The sequence below is a fragment of the Elgaria multicarinata genome, chromosome 9, assembly GCF_023053635.1.
Source record: "Elgaria multicarinata webbii isolate HBS135686 ecotype San Diego chromosome 9, rElgMul1.1.pri, whole genome shotgun sequence".
In the NCBI taxonomy this organism is placed as follows: Eukaryota; Metazoa; Chordata; class Lepidosauria; order Squamata; family Anguidae; genus Elgaria; species Elgaria multicarinata.
Genome location: NC_086179.1, coordinates 52,186,314 through 52,208,183, shown reverse-complemented (window position 1 = coordinate 52,208,183; position 21,870 = coordinate 52,186,314). Strand labels below are relative to the sequence as shown.

The window sequence follows — 21,870 nt, the reverse complement described above, 5'->3', positions numbered from 1 at the left end:
CCAAGGAAAACTAAGTAACATTTACAAGTGGCCGGGGAAGAGGGGGCAGCAGCGATGTCTGCTTCCTCTCCCAGGCCATCCATCGTATTTCAACAGAGCTGAATTAAAGACAGTTGGGTAGCCTGTATTGAACATTTTGTACCCCTAAACCAGACTTTCCCAACTTGGCACCCTACAGATGTTTTGGACTACAACTCCCAGGATTTCTGACCCCTGGCGATGCTGGCTTGGAATGACAGAAATTGAAGTCCAAAACATCTAGAGGGCATTAGGTTGGAAAAGACTACCCTAAACCCATTAAAGGCTCGTGGCTCCAATATCACCGAGGCAGTAAATCCACTCCAGGTTTCAGTCAGAACTCTAAAGGCACTATCCAAGGAACATGAATAGCTCCTTTAGAGTTCTGACTGAAACCCAGAATAGATTTACTGCCCCACTGACTTCTGAGCCGCCAGCCTCTACTGGCTAAACTCATACTCTTCCTCCTTCATATGCTCCTCCCCACAGAAGAACTTGCACATGCCTATTCAACAAGTACCTTATAGTGCCTGACTTCAATAAGGCAAAGGAGTAAAAAGAATAGTAATCACACACATGTGCCTAAACCTTAAAAAAAGAAACCTATTTTAAGCAGAAATGAAACCCACCCCTTACAGTCAAGGGCAATTCTGTGTGCTCCAGTAATAATATTGCTAATTTGGCCATACATCTCATTTGGCATATCCTTCTACAAACTGAAAATAGTTCTCAGGCCAGCTTTCTGGCCTCTGTCAGCAGTTCACATTATAGGTGTCTCTTCCTGTAAAACCTACCTTATCAGGAATCAGAAATAACTCCACCCTAAACATGACCAGTTACAGCATTAGCTTAAACAGCATTAGCTTGGCTAGCTCTAGGACCAGATAATAGGTTAGGAGAAGGAAGCTCATCATGCAAACAGGGGAAGGGGTATCAAGTATTGGCCTTAGGACAGAAAATGACAATTTAACTAAGAAAATTATAATTCTACTATGCAGATAACACTACAGGCATCTTCCTGTGTGTGCATATAACATAGCTAGAGATGCTACTAACCCTACAATTAAAACACATTATGTGCTTTTTTTTACTGCCACATACCGTAGGAACAAGATCCCAGGAGAAGTACTTAGACATCTCAAGCACTCCCACTATGAATCCTCAAGGTTGTAAAGGAATCCCTTGTTGACTGCAGAAGGCTGTGTCAACAATAAGAAGAGATACTGGATTAACACAGAATATATTATATATGCTTTTTTATTACCATAGTTCAGGGGTGGGCATCTTGCGGCCTTCCAGATTTTTTTGTCCTATCAGCCCAAGCCAACATGGAGTTGTAGGCCAAAACATCTGAAGAGCCACAAGTTGCCCACCCGATACAGTTTTTCAAAAATCGCTCTCCCCCAAAAAGTACAGATAGTTTTGTCTTTTTATTTATTTATTTATTTATTTATTACATTTTTATACCGCCCAATAGCCAAAGCTCTCTGGGCGGTTCACAAAAATTAAAACCATAAAACAACCAACAGGTTAAAAGCACAAATACAAAATACAGTATAAAAAGCTGCATTTTTACGCTGTTTTACTATACAGGTGTGGCTTTCCATACTTTCTGTACACTAACTTCTTTTCCATTTCAACAAAAGGAAAGGATTGCAATTTGGAGTTTTTGAAATCTTTTAGTTATCCTATTGTATTAGCAACATTCATCTGGTGGCAATGTCCACCAAGCCAACATCAACAGTTCTTCACTTTGCAAACCATCCATCAAAATGGGTAACACCCATAAATTTCGAAAGGCACTGAGAGGCACATAGACTTCCAACTACCCTTCCATAGTTGATACAGGCCTACTTCAGCTGTGGGCTATGTATTAGTTCTGCCTATTATCTGTGCAGAGAGGCATGCAAATAATACATATGAGATACTCTAATATGCTGCCCCTTCAAATATCTCAAGCTCTTGAATTACACACAAAAATTGGGTGGGGTAGTAGAGTGAGTTACAAGGCAGTGTTTGGAATTTTCTTTTGTTTTTTTGGAGAAAGATTTTATTCTAGGTAAACTCCTTACTGGGCACACCCTTGACCTCTGTTATGCCAGTTGTGAAGAAACCAGAAAATGGCAGTGTCTTCAATGTGCTGGTTATCAAGGCTGGAAAATATACAAAATTCTAGGTTCTAGCAGTACCTTCCCTGGCACCTAAGCGATGAAGCGCATGGGATTTTTACATCACCTTCCCTTCGCTGTATCTCATCATTACTAGATGATGCAATACAGAGATCTATAGCATCAGAGTCACAATCCGAAGAATTATCTCAGATATTTTTAATGCATTATCTCAGATTATTTTCATTTCACAGAGACTCCACTCCTAGATAGGATTTTTGAAATGCTTTTATTTAAAAAAAATATTTAAGTATAAACAAGTGTTGAAATATGTGAGAATATTCTTTCTGTTTAACCATTAAAAAAGAAAAACATAATGTTGGTAGGGCTTTCCAAATGAAACGGAAGCCCACATTTTATTTATCAGTAGCTGCATATGGGAGCATAACAATTTCAAGCCAAGTTCTTCTCCCTGCTTCACTAATGCAAACTATGACTGAATCATAACTGAGGTATTTCTCTGGGTTATTCCACTATAGCTGAATCTGGACCTATGCACATACATTCACACACAGCTATCATTGGAAATAATGGATCAGATCGTCTACATGATGTTTATGTCAAAAATGGGGTGGGTTTCTTTAAAGGTTCATAAATGGCAGAAGGATGCCGTATTCAATGAAAACAAGGCAGATGCTGACCTGTTTCCATGGAAACAAGAAGAGCATTAGACAGTGTGGCTCTAGAGGAGGGAAATGCAGATGTTGGGCAGGAAGGAATCTTTTTTTATTTTACCTTTTTCACATATCAATTCAAAGATATACTGTCCAAGCAATAGGATAACTGAGCTGATTTTTCTTACATTCCTAAACTTATTAAGCAACAGGTGCCAGCCAACCCTCCAACTGCCAGTCTCTCAAACTACTGCAGGAGCGTTCCAACAGTCAGCTACTGCAATTCTCTAAATTTTGACTTATACCACCATTGGAAAATACTGGGGGGGGGGGGGGGAGAGAGAACCAGAATAGAACTGTCAGCAGGCATGCTTGTCATTTATTGCTTTTAAAAGCCCCTTTGCTTCTCTTTTATGTAACAAAATGTCCCTAAGGAGCAATCATTTTCAAATAGCATGGCAGAAAGTTGATTGTTTATGCAAATACATTGTTTTCTAAACGAGTATGGTAAGCTTCTCTTACCATAATGGTAAAGGAGCTCCTGTTTATTTCCTTGGGACAGAAGGCATTTGAATCATCAATATCCACTCACACCAAGGGAGTGGGTGTCAATGGGACTCAACAGACACTCACTTTCTTCCCTCCCTCTCTCCCTCAACGTTGTGCACACAGGCAGGTCACGTAATAGGATTGTAGGGAGGAAAGGGAAGTCTCTGTATGCCCCTCAGCTCCATGCAGCCAGTCACTTGCAAGACACAGAGAAAAATGGCTAAATGAGGATATATGCGATTGTTCATTCCTCCTAATGTCTTGTTGCAGCTGTGTGGATATGTTGAGGGGGGAATAGTTTCTACTGAGTCCTATCAAGATCTCGGTACATAGGCACTGCCCCTTGGTGCAAGTGGATCATGCTTTCTGTTCAGTTGAAACAGTAGTAAAAACGTATATTTAAGGATTTCCTTTTTAAAAAACAACATTTACCTGCTCATTCCACAGTTGTATTTACTGATGCAAAACAACTATGCCTTGGCCATATCAAACTGCTATATTGTAATTATGATTTCAACAGCATTATTTTCTCTTCCCCGCCCCCCTCCATACCCCCAGATAACAAGCATATAGCCATCTGGAAAAGTAAATTTTACTGGGCAGGGGGTTGGGTGGGGACTGGTGCATTTACATATGCCAAACTGAAAAAAAGCAAGCTAAAGGGATGCCATAAAAGGCTGCATATGCCATTGTTTTGCATTTATTTTATAAGAGGACAGGAAACCTGGACAAATATTGAGGCTTGCCAAATAGGAAACTGATTACATTTGCTAATCTCAGTTATCTCACTAACACACAATATGTAACAGTATCTACATCCCTTAAGGTGACCCAATCGAAGCTAAGATCATAAAGTCAATCCTGTATACATATACTGAAAAAGTTTGCTTCATTGAAAGGCATGAGGGCCACTGGCAGCTCCCAATCACGTCCAGTGCAGTTCTCTGCGAGCATGTCTAGACCTAAGGTGGGGAGGGGGAGGATCTCGTGATATGGTGATCGCGAGATTCTCCCCCTCAGTCTACACGTGGCATGCGATGTCCCGGGAGGAAGAGGACATCACACCCCACGCCCACAAGGAGCCGGGAAGAAACAGGATGGCTGCCTACACGTCCCGAGATCTCTGGACAATCCCGAGACCATGTGAAAAGTGGGGATTAAAGCCGTCTCGGCTATCCCAGGGAAAGGGAGGGATCATCCCTCCCTGCCCCCGTATCCCCTGTACATCATGTGGATGCACCGGGATGATCCCAGAGCGATCCCTAGGATATCGCCTAGCCTAGACATGCCCTGCATCTTTCTCTCTCTCTCTTTCTGCAGTAGCAGGTCACTCTCAGCAGGAACTTCTAGCTATGCCTTGTTGTTTGCTTTAGCAGTATGTCAGCTGCCATGATCTGGGCTACAGGAGGAGGCTTCAGGGGTGGGGAGTCAGGAGACCTGCTGTGCATCAGCTGTAAGGTGACTGCAGGGATAGAGAGAGGAAAATACAGAAGCAACCAGCCAATTAGCTGGGGTTGGCGAAGAATCCAAGAGCCAAAGTGCAACATGATTGTCTAGCTGTTGGGGTCACAGCGCAAGTGCTGGATATGAACGGAAAATTGAATGTGCAAGCAAGAAAGCAACCTGGACCTGCATTGGAAGATTTTGCAGCACTCAGTAGAGCAGACCACTTTCAGTGACGAGAAAAATATGCAGCCCAATCCATGTGAGCTTGTCAAAATTTGACTGCGTGGTGAGTAGGTAATTGAGCAAAGATGCCTTGCTTAGATGAAATGGAGAGGATGGGGAGCAGAGGTCCAAAAAGGCCTTCAGATGAGTCCGGTGCACAATGTCACTGCTAGCCTGGAGGGGAAGAGGAGAGCCCCCCCCTCTACAGTGGCCTCAGTGATGGTGCCTAGATCCAAAGTGGCACTTGCTTGAAACATAGTGAAGATCATTGGCACTTATTGTTGAGTAACTACCTGCACTTAGAATATTTTCAGTTATATATGGTGTAGACGTATTCAGCAATAAAGCTACATGAGAAGCCTACAAATGAAAGACTGTTATAACTTTGAAAAATAATAAATACAGTTTGGGAAGGAAAAGATGCCTTCAGAAATATAAGAACACTTTTAAGCGTTACAAAGTTGACTGAACCTGAAAATTCTCTGGGGCATTTTTATGCTATATGAAAGCAACTGTCCTTGATAAACATGAAGCCACAATATGACTCATAGAAGGCTAAAATTAACAAGCACTCCTGCTTTTTTCTGCAGAAATTGCCCACACTTCACCCACATGCAGTTAGATAGATGATCCATTGTGATCAAACTGCCTTCATGCATTGATCTCTGGAGAAAAGGTCCTTTTATATGTCATGCTACTTATCCGACAGAGCTACAGATGAAGATCCGGTTAACTGAAGCCATGTGAAAAATCAATAGTGCTGAAACTGAAAATTGTTAGAACTATTTGATGAATTATAGTCTATATAGTTATCAATATATTTTAAAGATATTTGCCTGAGACAATCAAACTCACCTAAGTTCAGAAAGTTGATAAATTTTCAAGGACTTTACTTACATCCCAAATGGATGTAAGCTCCTTGTGACAAAACTACCTGTTTCTCCAGTTAACCTGTTTTATTATATTATTATGAATGTATTTAGTTTTTCAGGTACTGGCTGTACAGATAAGGAAAAGGTCAACTGTGAGTAGGAGGGGGCATGTGGGTTTGAATGGTTTGGTTCTATCTGGGTGGGGAGAGGTGAGTGCATGTGGTCAGAGGAGGGTTTTTCTGTTTTGTCAGTTCAGTTTTGGGGTAAATTGGGCTTGGGGTTTGGCGAAGCATCATCTTAGTTTTGAGGGAGGATTTAGAGGGTTACTGAGCTATGCTTAGGTTAAGTATTAATCATCCAAGTAAATAGTAACAACATCTATAGCACTGAAACATCATCTTGTATATAATATACTTTTATTTTGTGTTATTGCGTTAAATCCATGTGTCAGCTTGGTCTCTGTATATGTTACCCTGTACAATAGCACCTTATATCCAGTACCCATTTCCCCAAGCTAGAAACTATAGCAACAGTAACAGCTTTGACACACAATTGTGCACACAGCTGACTTGTACACTGCATGTACAGCAGTGATGTTTCACTTCTTAGGGTTCTTGTCCTAGGCATGAGGGGTAACAGGTGAAAGTCGGGGTAAAGAAGGGGCAGACGGCACATTCCTCATTATCTAATATATTCTAATAGCCCACTCTCTCCCACTGTGAAATACTTTCTCTAATTTACTGAATGAAAAACTAACATTGGATTGCATTCATTGACTAAACTGACTGAGATCTTGGAACATAATAAATAAGGCACTTTTACTCTACTAACTTATTTCTTGCACTAGGCTTCTCCTCTAGTCAAGGTCTATGGTAGCAGCTCTTCAGAACCACCACCTCATGGTAAGATTTTGCTGCAGGTGTAATATTTGAGATTTGAGAGGTAATGTTTGGGAGATGTTTCCCCAAAATTTGATGGTGGCAGGGGGATGCTAAGGGAAAAACCAGTAATAAATGTTTCAGCCTGACATCTGCCTTGTATTGCTCCCAACATATGTCTCTGGTCTCCAATACAGGTCACAGAGGTTCCCTACATCTTACAACACAGATAACACCTAATAACAGGGCTGTCACCCAGTTTTTAAAGTGCTTCTCAATTTCATGGTTGAGCTTTAAGTTGTATTAATTAATAGCACACTTCTGATTAAAGGCCTATCCTACTGATTTCAGTGAGGCTTATTCCCTAGTAAGTGTATTAAGAATTGCCGCCTTAATCTGTATAAAACTGCACATGAATAAAATAAGATTTACATCAAAGAACACACATCCCCTTCTCCAATCGACAGCTATCCATGAGACAAACTATATATTATGTTAAGCATGTGCATTAAATCATATGCTTACACCAGGGCACTGTCTTCATGGCGCCGAGTTGGTGCCGCCTTTCCCCCCAAACCCCGCTGTTTTACTTACCTGGGTTGGCGTCAGGCAATCCCAATGTCAAGGAGGGAGTACGGGGTTTCCGGCGTTCATCCGGGTACTCGAGCCACCCCCTGTCCTCTTCCTGGTTTCTGGTGAACAATCACCAGTTGCCTTCCACCAGGACTGTCTCCTGGATCAGCCGCGGAGCGAGGTCAGATGGCGGAAGAGCTGGGGTGACCTCACTCCCACTAGAAAAGTCAGGGTATGTTCCTGACTTTTTTCCAGCACAGCTTTGTGGGAAAGCCCTGCGGTGGCTGCAAATCTGTGGCTGCATCATATAACTGATGCACACAGCGCAGATTCGCAGCCACCGCAGGGCTTTGGGTGCATATAGATAGGACACCCACACACACTGGTTAGCAAGAGCAGCCATGGGCCCCTCCTGCACGATGGGATGGGGGGAGGTTAATTGGCCCAGAATTGCCATACACACAAACCACGCCAGTATTTGTAGTGCTGGACAGCAATTTTGAACAGAAAAACAATGCAGGTGGAAAGATTATTTAAAAAACAAACAAACTGAAGTTTAATCATATATTTCTTTTTAAAATAGTGTTCTTCGCACTGTGCTTTGTCTGAGTGCAGTTAACAGTGGCCCAATTCAAGCACTGTTAGCTGCTGGGCTGCTAGTGAAAATCACACCCATGCTGGGAGCTCCACATGGCTTGGAGAACATTTAAATTTCTTGTCTGATGTCTGTCACTAGATCACAGATACCATGCCAGTATAATCTGTCTCCAGCAATGAATAGTGTTGGCCTGGGCATTCCCCATGTGATTCAGCAAAACTCATAAGAGATTGTTCCCTCATGTCCTGTTTTCCCACAACAATACCCCATGCAAGTCTTAAACGAGAAAATGTCAACAATTTGCACTAAGTCTTAGGCAATAAATAAGGGAGATCAGAGAATGTACCTCGATGACTACTGAAATCAGAAGCCCAAGGTCACATTCAAAAGCAGAAAATAAAACAGAGGCTAAAATTCCCATCTAAAGATAACTTAATATAATCACCTACTCCTTTGATTTTGCATTTAATCACAAATTACCTTGTGAAACCAAAGACTTATCCAAAGACAAGGGAAAAATCAAGATCAGCTTTCCATCACAGCAGTTGTAGGCATGTTTACTCAGAAGTAAGTTCCTCTGAGTTCAATAGCATTTACTCTGTAGTAAGTGTATTTAGGATTAACATTATACTTGCATCCTTGGAGGATGTAAAAAATGAAAATAGGACATAAAGAAAGGACATTTTTATCAACTTCAGTCAGCGCCCCAGGGATACCACTTGCTATGAAAGCATAGGGTTGCTCTCAACAAAAATGAAAATGAGCATCTAGGTAACAGCAAAGTGAACTTCACCAATGTGTCCTTCTGATATAACTCCTACAATTTTAAGGATACCTCTATATTCTGTAAGGATGTCTTCAAACTAGGTTTCTGACACATAAAGGGCTACCAAGGGAGTACATGTGCACCAAAAACTAAAGGTTCTATCACACAAGGTCAAGTAGTGTCTCAATCTGCCTTTCTCAACCAGATCTGGAAGGTGCTACACACATTTGGAGAATGCTAGGTTGGGAAAGACAGATCTAGCTTAACAGTTGGTGAGGTCATCACTATTTTCCTAATGGGTAACTGTTGCCACTTCTATGTGCTCTTTTGGGATAGAGAGAATGATACCACAGGTGGGTGTTGTTGTTGTTTTTAAAAAAACTGCTATTACATGCTGTAGCAGTAAATAATTCACTGTAAATGGGATTTTTTTAATCATCATGATTACTACATGGCAGTCCAGTGATCAAGAAATAGTCAATGGTAAGGCACAAAATAGCATGTATATGCCGAAAAATCTTCTCATCTACACAGGAGACTGGCACTCACACATCAAGCTAAATTTGTTGTTTTTAAACCTCTGTAGAGGTTTGCCACTGAAATCCGGTGACAAACTACTTTTTTTTCCTGCTGTGAATTTCAACAGCTGGAGCTGCACCAGAGGATAGGGGTTGTTGCCCACCCCTGCCTTAGACAGAACTAGCGCAGTCCATTTTTGGGTTTTGAGCATTTCCTGTCATTAAACATTTGTGCTAAACTTTTGCAATCCTCAAATCAGTACAAGTAGAATACCTGGATATAAGGTGTCACTGGCAGGGTTCACATAATAGGCTAACCCATCCAGTGTGGGTTGTTGAACCGTAGGTTATTTTGTTGTCTGAACACAGCATGTTTTCCGCAAGGTGGGTTATTGTGTTGTCTGAGCGCAGCATGTTTTCCGCAGGGTGGGTTATTGTGTTGTCTGAACGCAGCATGTTTTCTGCAGGGTGGGTTATTGTGTTGTCTGAACACAGCATGTTTTCCTCAGGGTGGGTTATTGTGTTGTCTGAACGCAGCATGTTTTCCGCAGGGTGGGTTATTGTGTTGTCTATACGCAGCACAGTTCCACAGAGTTACTCATTAACCATGCAGTGTAGCTTGTTAACTACTCTGAACAACCCAACAACATGCTATGGTGTTCCAGAAAAATAAACCACACAGCATGGTTAACAAGCCACCCTGCAGAAAAAGTGCTGTGTTCAGATGGGTTAGCATGTTGTGTGAACCCAGTCACTATGTCATTAAAGTGCATGGAACAAGTTCAGTTTAAATTATCAAAGTCTTCTAGCAGTCCAGTCCTACAAATCTTTAGCCATTTGTAAGACTTATTATTCAGTTGGGCTTATGCCTAAGTAAGTAGGTAGCTGATTACAGCCTGAATCTGGGTTATGAGTTGGGACCCTAATATGAAAAGTGCTTTACAATTCTTATTTCATTCATCTGAACTATTGATGGTTTATGTTATACCCTACTTTTTCATACTAGGCTTTGAAGGCAGCCAATAATAATATATCAATACAATATAAAAGTGTCTTATTTACCATGTTTGTATCCCATCTCTCCTCCAAGGAGCTCAGAAAAGAGTGCATGCATCTTTTTATTGTTTCTATCCTCACAAGAATCCTGTGAGGTAGATTAGGCTAGGAAATAAGGACTGCCACAAGGCCACTCACTAAGTAATGAACTTTGTAGCTGAGAAGTTATTTGAACTATCCGAACCTTCATCTCACCAGTCTAAATCCAACACTATCCATTTCACTGCACCCCACACACCAACCATGACTAGGCCCATTTGTAAAGATTGAAAACTAAGAATAAGCTACCCAACATATATGTCAGCATAGTATAAATGGACAAACCCTCCTAAGATGGGGGGTTTCAATGAGAGGCAGCATCAGACAAGTTTACATCCACAGGAACAATTCCTTGGTATGCGGAAGACCATAATTTCAAAGATAAACACTGAATAAATGAAGAGCAAACGTATATAGTGTTGTATGCGTTATTCTTCTTTAGCCATGTTCAAAAGACAAGTGGTCTTACTGTATGAGCCATTAAGAATCAGTAGAGTACTTCCATACTATTCACAACCATTCACCATGGGACTATTCAGGTGTTACACAGGGGCTGAATGCATTGTCCCTGCCCCAACATTCTTGCATCTGCCAAACCCGTCCCCAACCTCCCCATGGTGAGCTGAGAGGTCTACCGCAGGTTCCACACTCATTTCCTTAGATGCAAGTAGAACCATTTATGCAGTCCAGAACTCTGATAAAGTAGGTTTCCCAGCCACATGGAAGCTTCTGCCTGTGTTCAGGAAATGCAAGTTGAAACCTGCTACAATCTTCTCTGCTCAACACAGTACAGTCAGGGATCATGGTGTGAGGTCCATCCCCCTTACTCATATTCATGAACTCTATTCAGGCATATGCTGAATAGGACTAGAGGTGTAGAAGTATTGGATCTTTAAGAACAATGTGTTTGTTGTATATTCTACTTATACTTTTTCCTTGCTGAGTATACTGTACCCTTCCTGTACATATGAAGAATACTGTAGTAATATATAAGTTTCACTCATATGGTGAAAGGCCAAATATATACAATTTTCTCTGGGGGATAAAAAGTAGCTTAGCTGGGGAGCAATTCTAAATGGGGAAAAGGCATGAAGCGAAAGAGTTAAGCAGCCCTCCCCCTCCCCCGCTATTTTCCCACTAAAATCCAATGGTTTGGGTTGACAAAAAAGTTTAAAAAAGAGAAAACATTAGGGAACATGTACTTTGGCCCTTACACAGAAAAGGGAAGATACAGACATGGATGAACAATATGGCCAGAGCCAAAGAAAAAATTAGCATCTATGAGATGGTTCCTGAAGAACCCACAAAGTGTTATCCATGTTTTGTCCCCAAACCATATCCTGACCTCCCTTGATTTTGAGAACGGAAAGTTTTGTTTTAGTATTTCCATATCCCACCCACATACACACAAGTTCAGTCATTTGGTGTGCTCCAGCCTGCACTAATCTCCGCTCATCTACACCGCAGAAAGATTAGTGCAAGCGAATCTACACCACTGGCTCTCTGCATCATTTCCGAAGGTGCCTGCTGACAACTCCTTCTAAGTTGAAGTGCCCCACTTCATCCACATGACTTGCTGGATTCCAGACAACTTGAGGCAGCTTTAGACATGTGCTTAGCATGCTGAAGTCCATGGTTTTCTTCCTCAACACTGCTTTTCAATGGCTGGGCATTTCAATTGTGCAAGACTTATGCAAGATAACAACATGCAATGTCTTCTGGGAAACTTGAACAGAAAACCTATTCTGATCAAGTTTTCTCAAAGGTTTATATGCCCATCAAAACGACTGAAAAACCATTTTACGGATGACAAATCTAGAGTATGTACTAGAAGGTTCCAACCCTCATTTTCATGCACCTACAGTACCATTATGGTTATTAAGGCCTGCTAGTGCAGTACTGAGTTGCTGGGTTACTCTTACTTTGCATGGAAAACATGCCTTCTAGTCTCCCTGCCCACTGAATGACGCTTCAAAAGTCTCTGCCCTTTTTCGTTCAAGGCTACCATGAAACCAGTTTCATCTGGTTAGTAATGAGCTGCTGGGCTGCCATGTGGAAGACATGAGTTCACATCTCACAGTACCTACAGAGCACGAAGGAGCCATCAACAAGTCAGAACAGATATGACACCACTTACGGGTAAAGAGCTTGTGTGCATAAATTTCCCATGTGTACCTGTCACTTTCCATGGACACCGGCCCTTTGTGGTGTAAGGCTAACATACCAGCAGTTCAACTGTTTAGTACGCCACTAACCACTAGCCACTAGCGTACAAAGCGGCGAACACATGGCAAGTTCTTTTTTGACATGGGGGGAATTCACCTGAAACATGTACCTGAGTATGCAGCTTACCTGCAGGTGACACATCTATTTTAATCTCCATTATCAGCCCCAGTCCCCCAGCGTGAAGATACCTCAAATAGTCGTGGTAAAGATGAGCAAAGTAAAGACGTTACTATGCACCTTTGGCAGCGAGTCAGACCTACTGAACTCAATGAGATTTATTTCTGAGTAGACTGCACTGCAAGGCCCCTTTCAAAAACTTAGAATGCTACAGGAATGTAAGCAGCCACATTCACAGTGTAATTAGACAGCTTCAATGTCAGTGGAGCAATGAATTTGCTCTGGGTTTCAGTCAGAACTCTACAAGAGCTCTCTAAGGTGCGACTGGTTCTGGAGCGGATTCGCCACCCCACTGACACTGGAGCCACCAGCCTCCACTGGGCACGTCTCCTCATTAGTGGGTGCCACTGCGCGCAATCGCGCTTACTCCCAAGTGAGTGTGGATCAGGCTGTCTTCTCTCGTGCCTTTCCTACCGGAGGATGGTTTGAGGAGGCAAAGAGGCAGCAGGCGCGGCCTTACCCTGGCGGCGCGGGACGAGTAGGGGTCCTCGAAGAGCGCCCACATGCGCTTCTGGAGCCTCTTCCAGCGGCCCCCCTTGCCGTCGAGCGGGGAGCCGTTGGCGGCGCAGGACGAGGCCGCGCCCGCCGCGCCCACGTCCTCGATGCCCAGGCGCTTGGCGGCCAGCTCGTCGTCGGGGTCGGCCGGCGGCTCGCCCGTGATGAGGTCGGGCGCCTCGAAGATGTCGAGCGCCTCCTCGGCGTCGCGGTGCTGCCGATAGGTCATCCAGCAGCAGGGCTCCACGTCGGTCTCGTCGATGCCCCAGAAGGCCAGCTCCTCCTCGAAGAGCGGGCCGCACACGTCGGCGGGGCAGTGCAGCTTGCCGGTGCGGTAGTAGTTGAGCACGTAGGCGAAGACGCCCGGGTGGCGGTCGAAGAAGAACTCGCAGCACGCGCCGCTGCCGCCATGCGCCGCGGCGGCGCCGCCATCGCTGCGCGGGCTCCAGCTGCTCCCGCCCACGCCGTCCAGGAAGCCGCCGCCGCCGCCGGGGTTGGGGCCCGGGTTGGGCGCGGGCAGGGGCGGCGGCTGGTGGCGCTGCTCCTCCCCGGCGCCGGCACCGGCCGGGGACTCGCCTTGGGACTGGCAGGCGAGCAGAGCCAGGCGGGTGCCCGGCAGGGTCTTCAGGGTGCTCCGGTAGGTCTCGTGTCTGGTGCCCCCGACGTTGACGATCACCCTCTCGTTGTCCTCGAGCTTCCCCATCTCTGTGGCTCAGACATGACTGCGGGCGAGAAGAAAGAGAGACACGACAATGTGCAAAAGGGCTGTTATTTTTAGGCTGCCCGCTGGACGGAAAACACGGGTTGTCGAGGAAGCCGGCTGGGGCGGAGGTGGCAGGGAGGAGACGGGGCGGCGCTCAAACCGGCTGCTGCGCCCATCGCCGCGTCCTCTGGGACGGAACAAAGCCCTTCAAGAAGAGGCTGGCAGACTCCCGGCAGCCTGGTTCAGGGATCGCTGCTGCTGATCCCGGCCAAGAGGGGGGTCTCTGCCCAAGCTGCGCACATTCGTTAGGGTCCGATTCCTGCTCGCACCGACACGAAGACGCCAACACGGAAAGGTCTTTCTGAAGATCAGGATCGCGGGTCCGATTCCTGCTCGCACCCGCGATCCTGATCTTCAGAAAGACCTTTCCGTGTCGGCGCCTTCGTTTCCCTTTTCCCGCCTCTTTCCCTCCGCCCTTCTCCTTCAACGGAATCCCCCTCTTATCCCATCCCTTCCGGCCACCCTCCGCATGGGAGATCTTTAGGCTCCCGGTGTAAGTTCCTTGTAGGCGCGCTGCCACCAGCCAGGAGAAAGTTGCGCCGCCAACGGCCCTGGCCCAACCCCCCTGGCGCGCCTGCCAGCGCTTTCCCGGGCAAGATCCAGAGCGGTGCCTTTTCCCCGCGCTCCTTCGAAACCTCCCTGGCCTCTCCCGTTCTCAGAGGGCTTCTTTTCCTCCGCCTTCATCTTCTCCCCCATCGCCGCCGCCGCCGCCACCACCATTCCGCCAGCGACGATCTGGACTCTTCTTCTTATAAACGCCCACCCGCCCTCCAACACAGGCACGGCTGAAACCGAAATAACGCCGCTTCTCCTTGATGGCCCTCAGCAGTCACCTTCGTCAACCCTGCTCATCCCTCCTCTCTCTCTCCGAATTCTTTCGGGCAAGTTCTCCGAACAAAAGCGAAGAGTGAACAAGAGGTGCCATTTGTCCATCTTCTAAGACAGAAAGCCCCACAGGGGGCATCGGGGCTTGGCTAGGGGCACACACCATCCGCGCGCGACCCCTCCCCAACATCCTCGAGCAGCGGGCGGCACACCCTCCAGGGGCGCTTCCCGTGGACGACTACCTTCCGCAGGGCTTTACCTGTAGGTTAATAGGTGGGTAGATGAGCGGGTGGCAGCCAGACAGGCGCTGCTATGGTTCCCCCTCCCCACCACCACAGTCATCCTCAATACCTTGGTGACACGGGAGAAAGAGGAGGCTCGCCTTCCCGTTGCAAACGCGCTCGCCTTCGCAGCTGCCTCGGGACTCGCCGTGGGGTCGTGTCAAACGCGGAACTACCTGGGAGCGTTTTCCTTCCCATCTTCAGGTGGCCATTCCGGCGCCCTTGACTGCCGGCTCCGAAAGCAATAAAAGCAGCCCCCACCTGCTGCTAGGAAACCTCTCCTCTGTCATGGTGCCAGATAGATGAGGCGCTTTAGCATCGCGGCGCAGAAAAACCATCACAAAAACATGGGGGGAGGGAAAGAGAGTGTCGGCAGGATGGGCTCAGAGCCTCGAAAGGACTCGGCGCGGCTGAAGCCAGGCGGCTCTCCCGTTTGGCCCCTCGCTCGCAGTTCCAAGGCGGAAAGAAACGCCGCTCCTCCGCTGCGCTTGTCTTTCAAGAGACGGCGGAGAGGGAGCTGTCCTTTCAGCACCACTTTCCAGCAATTACGTGGCGGGCGACCCTCTGCCTCCAGCCTTCTCTCCTTGGGTTGTGTGGTTGCCTCCGCTCAGTCATTAAAAGCAGCCTCGAGAAAACGCAAACACCCAGCTCTTAGGAAGGCGCCCTCGCTCTCTATCTCCTGTCCACGCTCATTTCACTTCAGAGAAACCAGAGCATCCGGTTTAAGAAGAGTTGTTTATCCGACAGAAGCAGTGAAAGTGGCACTTAGCTACAGGTGAGAATGACAGGGAGGAGCTGGACGCATTGACACAAGAAGTCAGGGTGTGGAAGTGCAATAGCAGACAGCAGCTGGAGTGGGGGGGGACTTATGGCTGTACATCATTCCTTCTTTTCTAGAGACCTCCACTTCTAGATCTACTTCCCTAACCCACTGCATACAGGAGAATTTTCCTGTAGTGCTCTAGCCTACAGGTTTGCTTCCTTATCACTATCAAACCTCTCTCCATAGAATGTACATTCACAACCTCACTACATCCTCCAGGAGCTCGATATTAACGGCTGGAGGAGAGCATCCAATGTAGAATGGTTCCCAGTATCTAAAGAACCACCCTAGAAAAGCACCTGGAACTGAAATACCATTTTTTTCCATCAGGCGACCAAGACCAGAAAAAGGGAATATGTTCTGTGATATGGGACTGCATACAGATGCAATTGTAATTACACTTGCGCGCACACCATCTCACCGGTACCACTTTCCTTGGTAGCAAGGAAAGCCGCCTGGATTTGTTGACATCAGCAAGAACTATGGAACTAAAAGGGGAGGTCCAACATCAGATTACCTAGCAATGTTTTGTTCCAAGTTCCAGGAAGGTTGAACGAGGCCAAATGTGGTTTTTCATTCAGAATCCAATAGGAAAGATCTTTTGGTAATAACAGGGATGCTGGAAGTCCGAAATCCCTTCTGAGTGGACCTAACCATAAAATATTTAAATCCACTCTTATCTTGGGTATATTATTGAATTTCTAAGATCATTATGTTTCCCAAAGTGTATAGACAAGGTTTCAAAAACAAATGTACTTTTTCACTCAATTGCTGTAAATACAATTGTAGATAGGTTAATCCAGAGATAAGCATTGATGTAACCCCAAGATCTAGAGATTGCCTGTACTCAAAAAGGTCTAAGGCTGTATGTGCATTGCAGGTTAGATTGCATTGCTTACATCAAGTGAGTGTGTGTGTGTGTGTTTTCTTCCAGTTTGCTTGTATTTCTAACACATGCTGTGTCAGTGTGGGTAACCAGCCTGTCCCTAGGAATACATGTCTTGTTTCTGTGATCACCACAAGTCCTCTTTTCAAACATCTCCCTTACAGAATTTTCAAAATTATATTTGTATATGAGACTCATACTTCCTGGTAAACTATCTTTGGCATACTATATGAGCTTTTCCTTTGTTACTGGAAGCCAAGAGATCTGCACAATGTATGCGAGCTTTCCCCAACCTGGTGCCCCTCCAGATATTTTAGAATACAAACCCCAGCAGTCCCAGCCAGCATGGCTAATGGTCACTGATGATGGGAGTTTTAGTCCAAAAACATCTGGGGGGCTCCAGTCTGGGGAACCCTGGCACACACTAAGATAAAGTAAAATCACAGTTCTCACTTCGAAATAGTCTTGATTAGTCAACAAAACAAAGGAGTACTACAAAGAAGACCAGGAGAGGCTCCACCCACAAACTAAAAAAAAAAATCCATTTGAGAGTTCTGTCTTCATGTCCCTTACAAAGAAGACTGTTATATGAAGGCCATTTATAGCAGCTCCTAGAAGTTTTGAACACAGACAATGCTGCAAGCTGCTTCTACCAACATTGACCAACTATCATCAATACGGAGTATCCTGAATATTCTCTCTGTCTGTGTGTGTGTGTGTGTGTGTGTGCGTGTGTGTGTATACACACACATCACAATACATCTTTCCCTCCTTGCAGAGCAATCTACATACTCAGGAATTAATGTAGGCAAGAAATGACAGTTTAGTAGGGTGTGAATAAAATGACAACACGTGGTGTACAATGCTGTGAGTGATCCCAAACTAAAATAATGCTATTGATAAACTTGCACTGTTTATCAGCCCTTTTATAATTCCTAGATGGCCAACTCAGTCATGGACTGAGGAATACCCTGGATATTTGGACTCCTTGTGCTTTATGTCAGTGATGAGGGTCTGTTTCCTTTACTCTTTCCAGTGCCTCTTTCGGGCTCCTGAATCCCTCCAATTTTTCCTATATGGACAAAAGCTCTGTATAGCAATATCTGAAGTGTGACAACAAGGACATATTTTGTGTACTGTGTGTTCATCATAGCAGCAGCAACAAAAAGCCAATTTACTAAAGTTGTATGTATTTGTTTTCTTCTATTGATTTTCCTCAATGATTTAAGAACAACCAGGACCAGGGCAAGCTCTCCTGCTACATGAGGTAGGACAGCACACTCGCGCTCCTGACACATCCTCCCCTCATTTCCACCCCTGCTGTCTCTCGCCTCCACCCCACCCCACCCCGTCTCCCAGTAATCTGCTGCATCCCCACCACCACCGGCCTCTGTGGCAAATGCCACAGTGGGGAAATGGTGGTGGTGTTCTCCAGAGCAACTGCCTTCCCAGTGCCATTCATAGGGGACCCTTTTGGCAGAAAGAGAGCATAATCTGGCACTCCTCCCACTCCAGTGGGTTCACGCCACCTCATCAGAGGGCCAGCCCTGAGAACAATAAATTGGCCTTTCCTAGGTACCTTGACCAAGTTCTTCTTTCCTTCTCTTTTGTTGTGATTTGCTTGTCTCCAAGGTATGGGCAAAAGTAAGTATTGCCCTGGGCATCACCTGTCTTTCTCATTTAGGGCATCTTGAATCATTTTTAACTTAGAGAGGGAATTATGCCTAATATCAAGATTTTGTATACATCATATATTCCTAGATGAGAGGGAGCCAAAACACTGCTACCACCCCAAACAAAGCACTACAGAGCATATATTTTGTGAGCCGCCTAGACAATTTTGCAATAGGGATGCATATAAATAAAATAAATATATGTGTTTAAATAAAGAACTCATATACACTGTGTTCTTAACAAGTGTGAACTGAATTTCACATGAATTGTCAGTGGAAAGTGGTTTATAGTTAAAGATTTGTGGAAGCTTGTAGGAGCAGACAATTTTAACAAAGGGTGCAATCCTACGCATATTTAGACAGAAAAATGTCCCACGGTTCCCAGCATTCACATGCTGGTCAAGGAATGCTGGGAACTGTAGGACATTTTTCTGTCTAAAAATATGTAGAACTGCATCTTAAATCTTTCTCTTTTTTTAGAACAAAAAAAGATACATCTCTCTGGAAGAAAGTTTGATCTTGCATTATCAAAAGGGAATGGGTGACAAAAGCATTTGAATAATATTGAAGAGATGTTTTTCCTGGAAGACAAAGGAGAGGTTCCTGCAAGCTTTCTCAAATCCTCAACTACTTAATGAAACAGGACTTTTGACATCGTGCAAACCTAGTGGCAATACACACTGTGAAAGAACAGGGGGAAAAGAGTGTACAGAGTGAAGAAAAGTTTTAATATGATATTCTGATTTGCTTAGTGGGGAAATAGGTAGACAATATTTCTTTAGGACACCTAGTACACACATAACTATTGTTTTAATACTATTGAAAGAGAACTTGAAGACTGGTTAGTTAAATGCTATTGTTACTGAAATTGTAATAACATTAATACATTTAAGATAATTTCTCAGTAAATTCTACTAATAATTTTAAATAAGTAAAAAAAGAAAGCCTGATTTTAAATCATGTTTTAATTTGCTTTTCTTTCTTTGTCTATATAAACTCTTTCCTTAAAATGGAGACTATATTTTGTGCATGATTGGTATTCAGAGCAGGATAAATTTTACTGATAGTACATATGAAATGATAGCAGTGTTCATTATTAGCTAAGTTAAGCCAATGGGGAATTCTAATAACTGAAGTAATAACACACACACACACCCATACATGTTAAAATATAAATATGTTAGCTAAATGCCAAATTACTATTACTGCATAGTAATGGTGAATATCTTCATTGGTTGCAGTGAACCAATACTTATTCACTGAACCTGAGGAAAATGAAACCCCAAAAATACAACTAGAAGGAGAAGAATTTTTTTGTCTTTCAACATTACAAACTTTCAAGGGAATTGGGGAAACCAAAGAGTAATAATTGTATAGTTTCAGGTAACAACAGCACATTATTCCACAAGAACAAAAAGCCTCCAATCCTAAACACACTTACCTGGAAGTAAATCTTATGAACTCAGTAAGTCTGCTTTCTGAGCGGACACGTAAAACACTGTGTTGTAAGGATCTGAAAGCTTTACATTTAGGCAAACGACTAAGATTATATCCTCAATGAGAAAGAAATATAGCTTCATTTGTCACCACTATGGAAAGCCTGGAGAATAGCTGCAGTGTCAGGGCTGGGCTATGTGCAGTGGCAGCCCTGGCACAAGCTCTCTCATCCCCTGAGGTGAGGGAGAACAAGCACTGCCACCACATCACACCTCTTTGCATCACATCGCTCCCCTTTCTCCATAGAGTTGATGTGGTGGTGGCAAAGGTAAGGGGAAGAGGGGGTCGGCAGCTGTTCCAAAGAGCCCAATCGACCGCTCTGCTCACTTCAGTAAATACCAGTGGGAGAGCAGGTGGCAGGACTCTCCAGAGCACCTGCAGGAGACAGCCACAGCAGGCCTTCCTGGTGTGTGGGCGGGGAAAGGGGGTGGAATTCATCACACACCCCACTCTGCCACCTGATGCAGGCACCTCACCTTGTGCTTCATTGGAGGGCCAGCCTTGTGCAGCAGTCTGAAACAAGCTTGGAACCAGAGTGAGGACTGAAGAGGAATTGGGATCAGAGGGCAAAACAGGAAAAAGGACCAGAGTACAAGCTAGGACCAAAGAGCAGACCAGAGACATGACAGTGCTCAAGTAGACTTTGTTGCTCTTATACTCCTTTCTGTCCACTGGGAGTCAATGGCCAGAAGGTTCTTTACTCAGCGGCTGCAGTTATGTAACTCACCACAAAGGGCAATGGACAGCAGTTCCCAACTCTGAGGGAAAAGTTATTTCAGTTTTGTAGCCTGTTGAATTATTTGAAGACAGCCAAATGCTGTGCCTAACTGGAAGGCCATATAAAGCTTTCGGTAAGCTTTCAGGGTGCTTCCAGATAAGACTTTAATGGTGCCATCTCCCTTCCTCATTGATGGAATGACATTATCCTCAACTTGTAACCCTCCTGTGTTTTCCCACCGTTTCTTCAGGCTTTTTTCTTACTGCGACAAATCCACTTAAGGAGAAAAAGAGGGCTTAGCTGCACAATACCTTCTAATCTGTAGTGCTAGGATCTGGAAGCACCCTCTGTCGCTAATGAATTGTTAATATGTCCAGTGGGTTAACCATAACTTGGTATTTACATACTACCATCAGAATATCCAACTTATAATGCATTTCATTTATTGTCTTTGAACTATGCAATCAATGTTTACATAAGGCCACCATCTTCTGAACTCCATATTTAAAATAAGAGGAAAAGACTGCCTTTGTTTCATCCTTTTGGGGATTACTCATGAATAAATGGGCTGGCAATGATAGTGAGCCTCTGCGGCTGCATTACTTGTTTATGGCCCTGTCTACACACCGTTCCGAAGGCGCCCCAAAGCCACTTGAGGGCGCCCCGAAAACGCTCATGTACTATGTACCTTAATCGTCCCCAGGGGCGGCGGCGGCGCTGGAGGAGGCCCCTGCGCGGTCCCGGGGGCGTGGGAGGCGCCCTCCCCTTTCCTCTCCCGTCCGCTCTCTTCCCTCCCATGACCCAGCCCCGCTGCTGGGAGCTCTCGCAGGGCCTGCTGGCTAAAGGGAAACGGAGCCTGGAGCAGCCTGCCCGCAGTCTGCGCTGCCGAAGGACGCCTCCTCCTCCGTCTCTTCTGGGGACGATTAAGGTATGTGCTACACGAGCGTTTTCGGGGCGCCCTCAAGTGGCTTCGGGTCACCTTCGGAACGGTGTGTAGACAGGGCCTATGTCACTTTTCTCCGGGTATTTGCCAGGTAACTGATTTACTGAGGACTTGAATGCATGTGGTAGGAAAGTATATAGTACATTGTTACCAAGAAAAAGATAAAGCAATATCTTTTATGAGACCAATTTACACTGTTGAACGAGCATGGAAGTATTTGAGGGGAACAGGATTTTGCATTCAGCT

General features: G+C 44.9%; 1 protein-coding gene across 6 annotated transcripts in view; it reads right to left on the bottom strand.

Annotated features, from left to right (window-relative positions):
- The window catches only part of KCNC2 (potassium voltage-gated channel subfamily C member 2), a 110,776-nt gene extending 96,849 nt beyond the window's left edge, over positions 1 to 13,927 (bottom strand). For all 6 annotated transcript variants that reach the window (XM_063133864.1, XM_063133860.1, XM_063133858.1 and 3 more), the window contains exon 1: positions 13,181 to 13,927. In XM_063133864.1, the coding sequence (XP_062989934.1) occupies positions 13,181 to 13,918 (738 nt within the window). In that variant the 5' untranslated portion in view covers positions 13,919 to 13,927. The remainder of the gene's footprint in view (positions 1 to 13,180) is intronic.
- Positions 13,928 to 21,870: the final 7,943 nt, after the last annotated feature.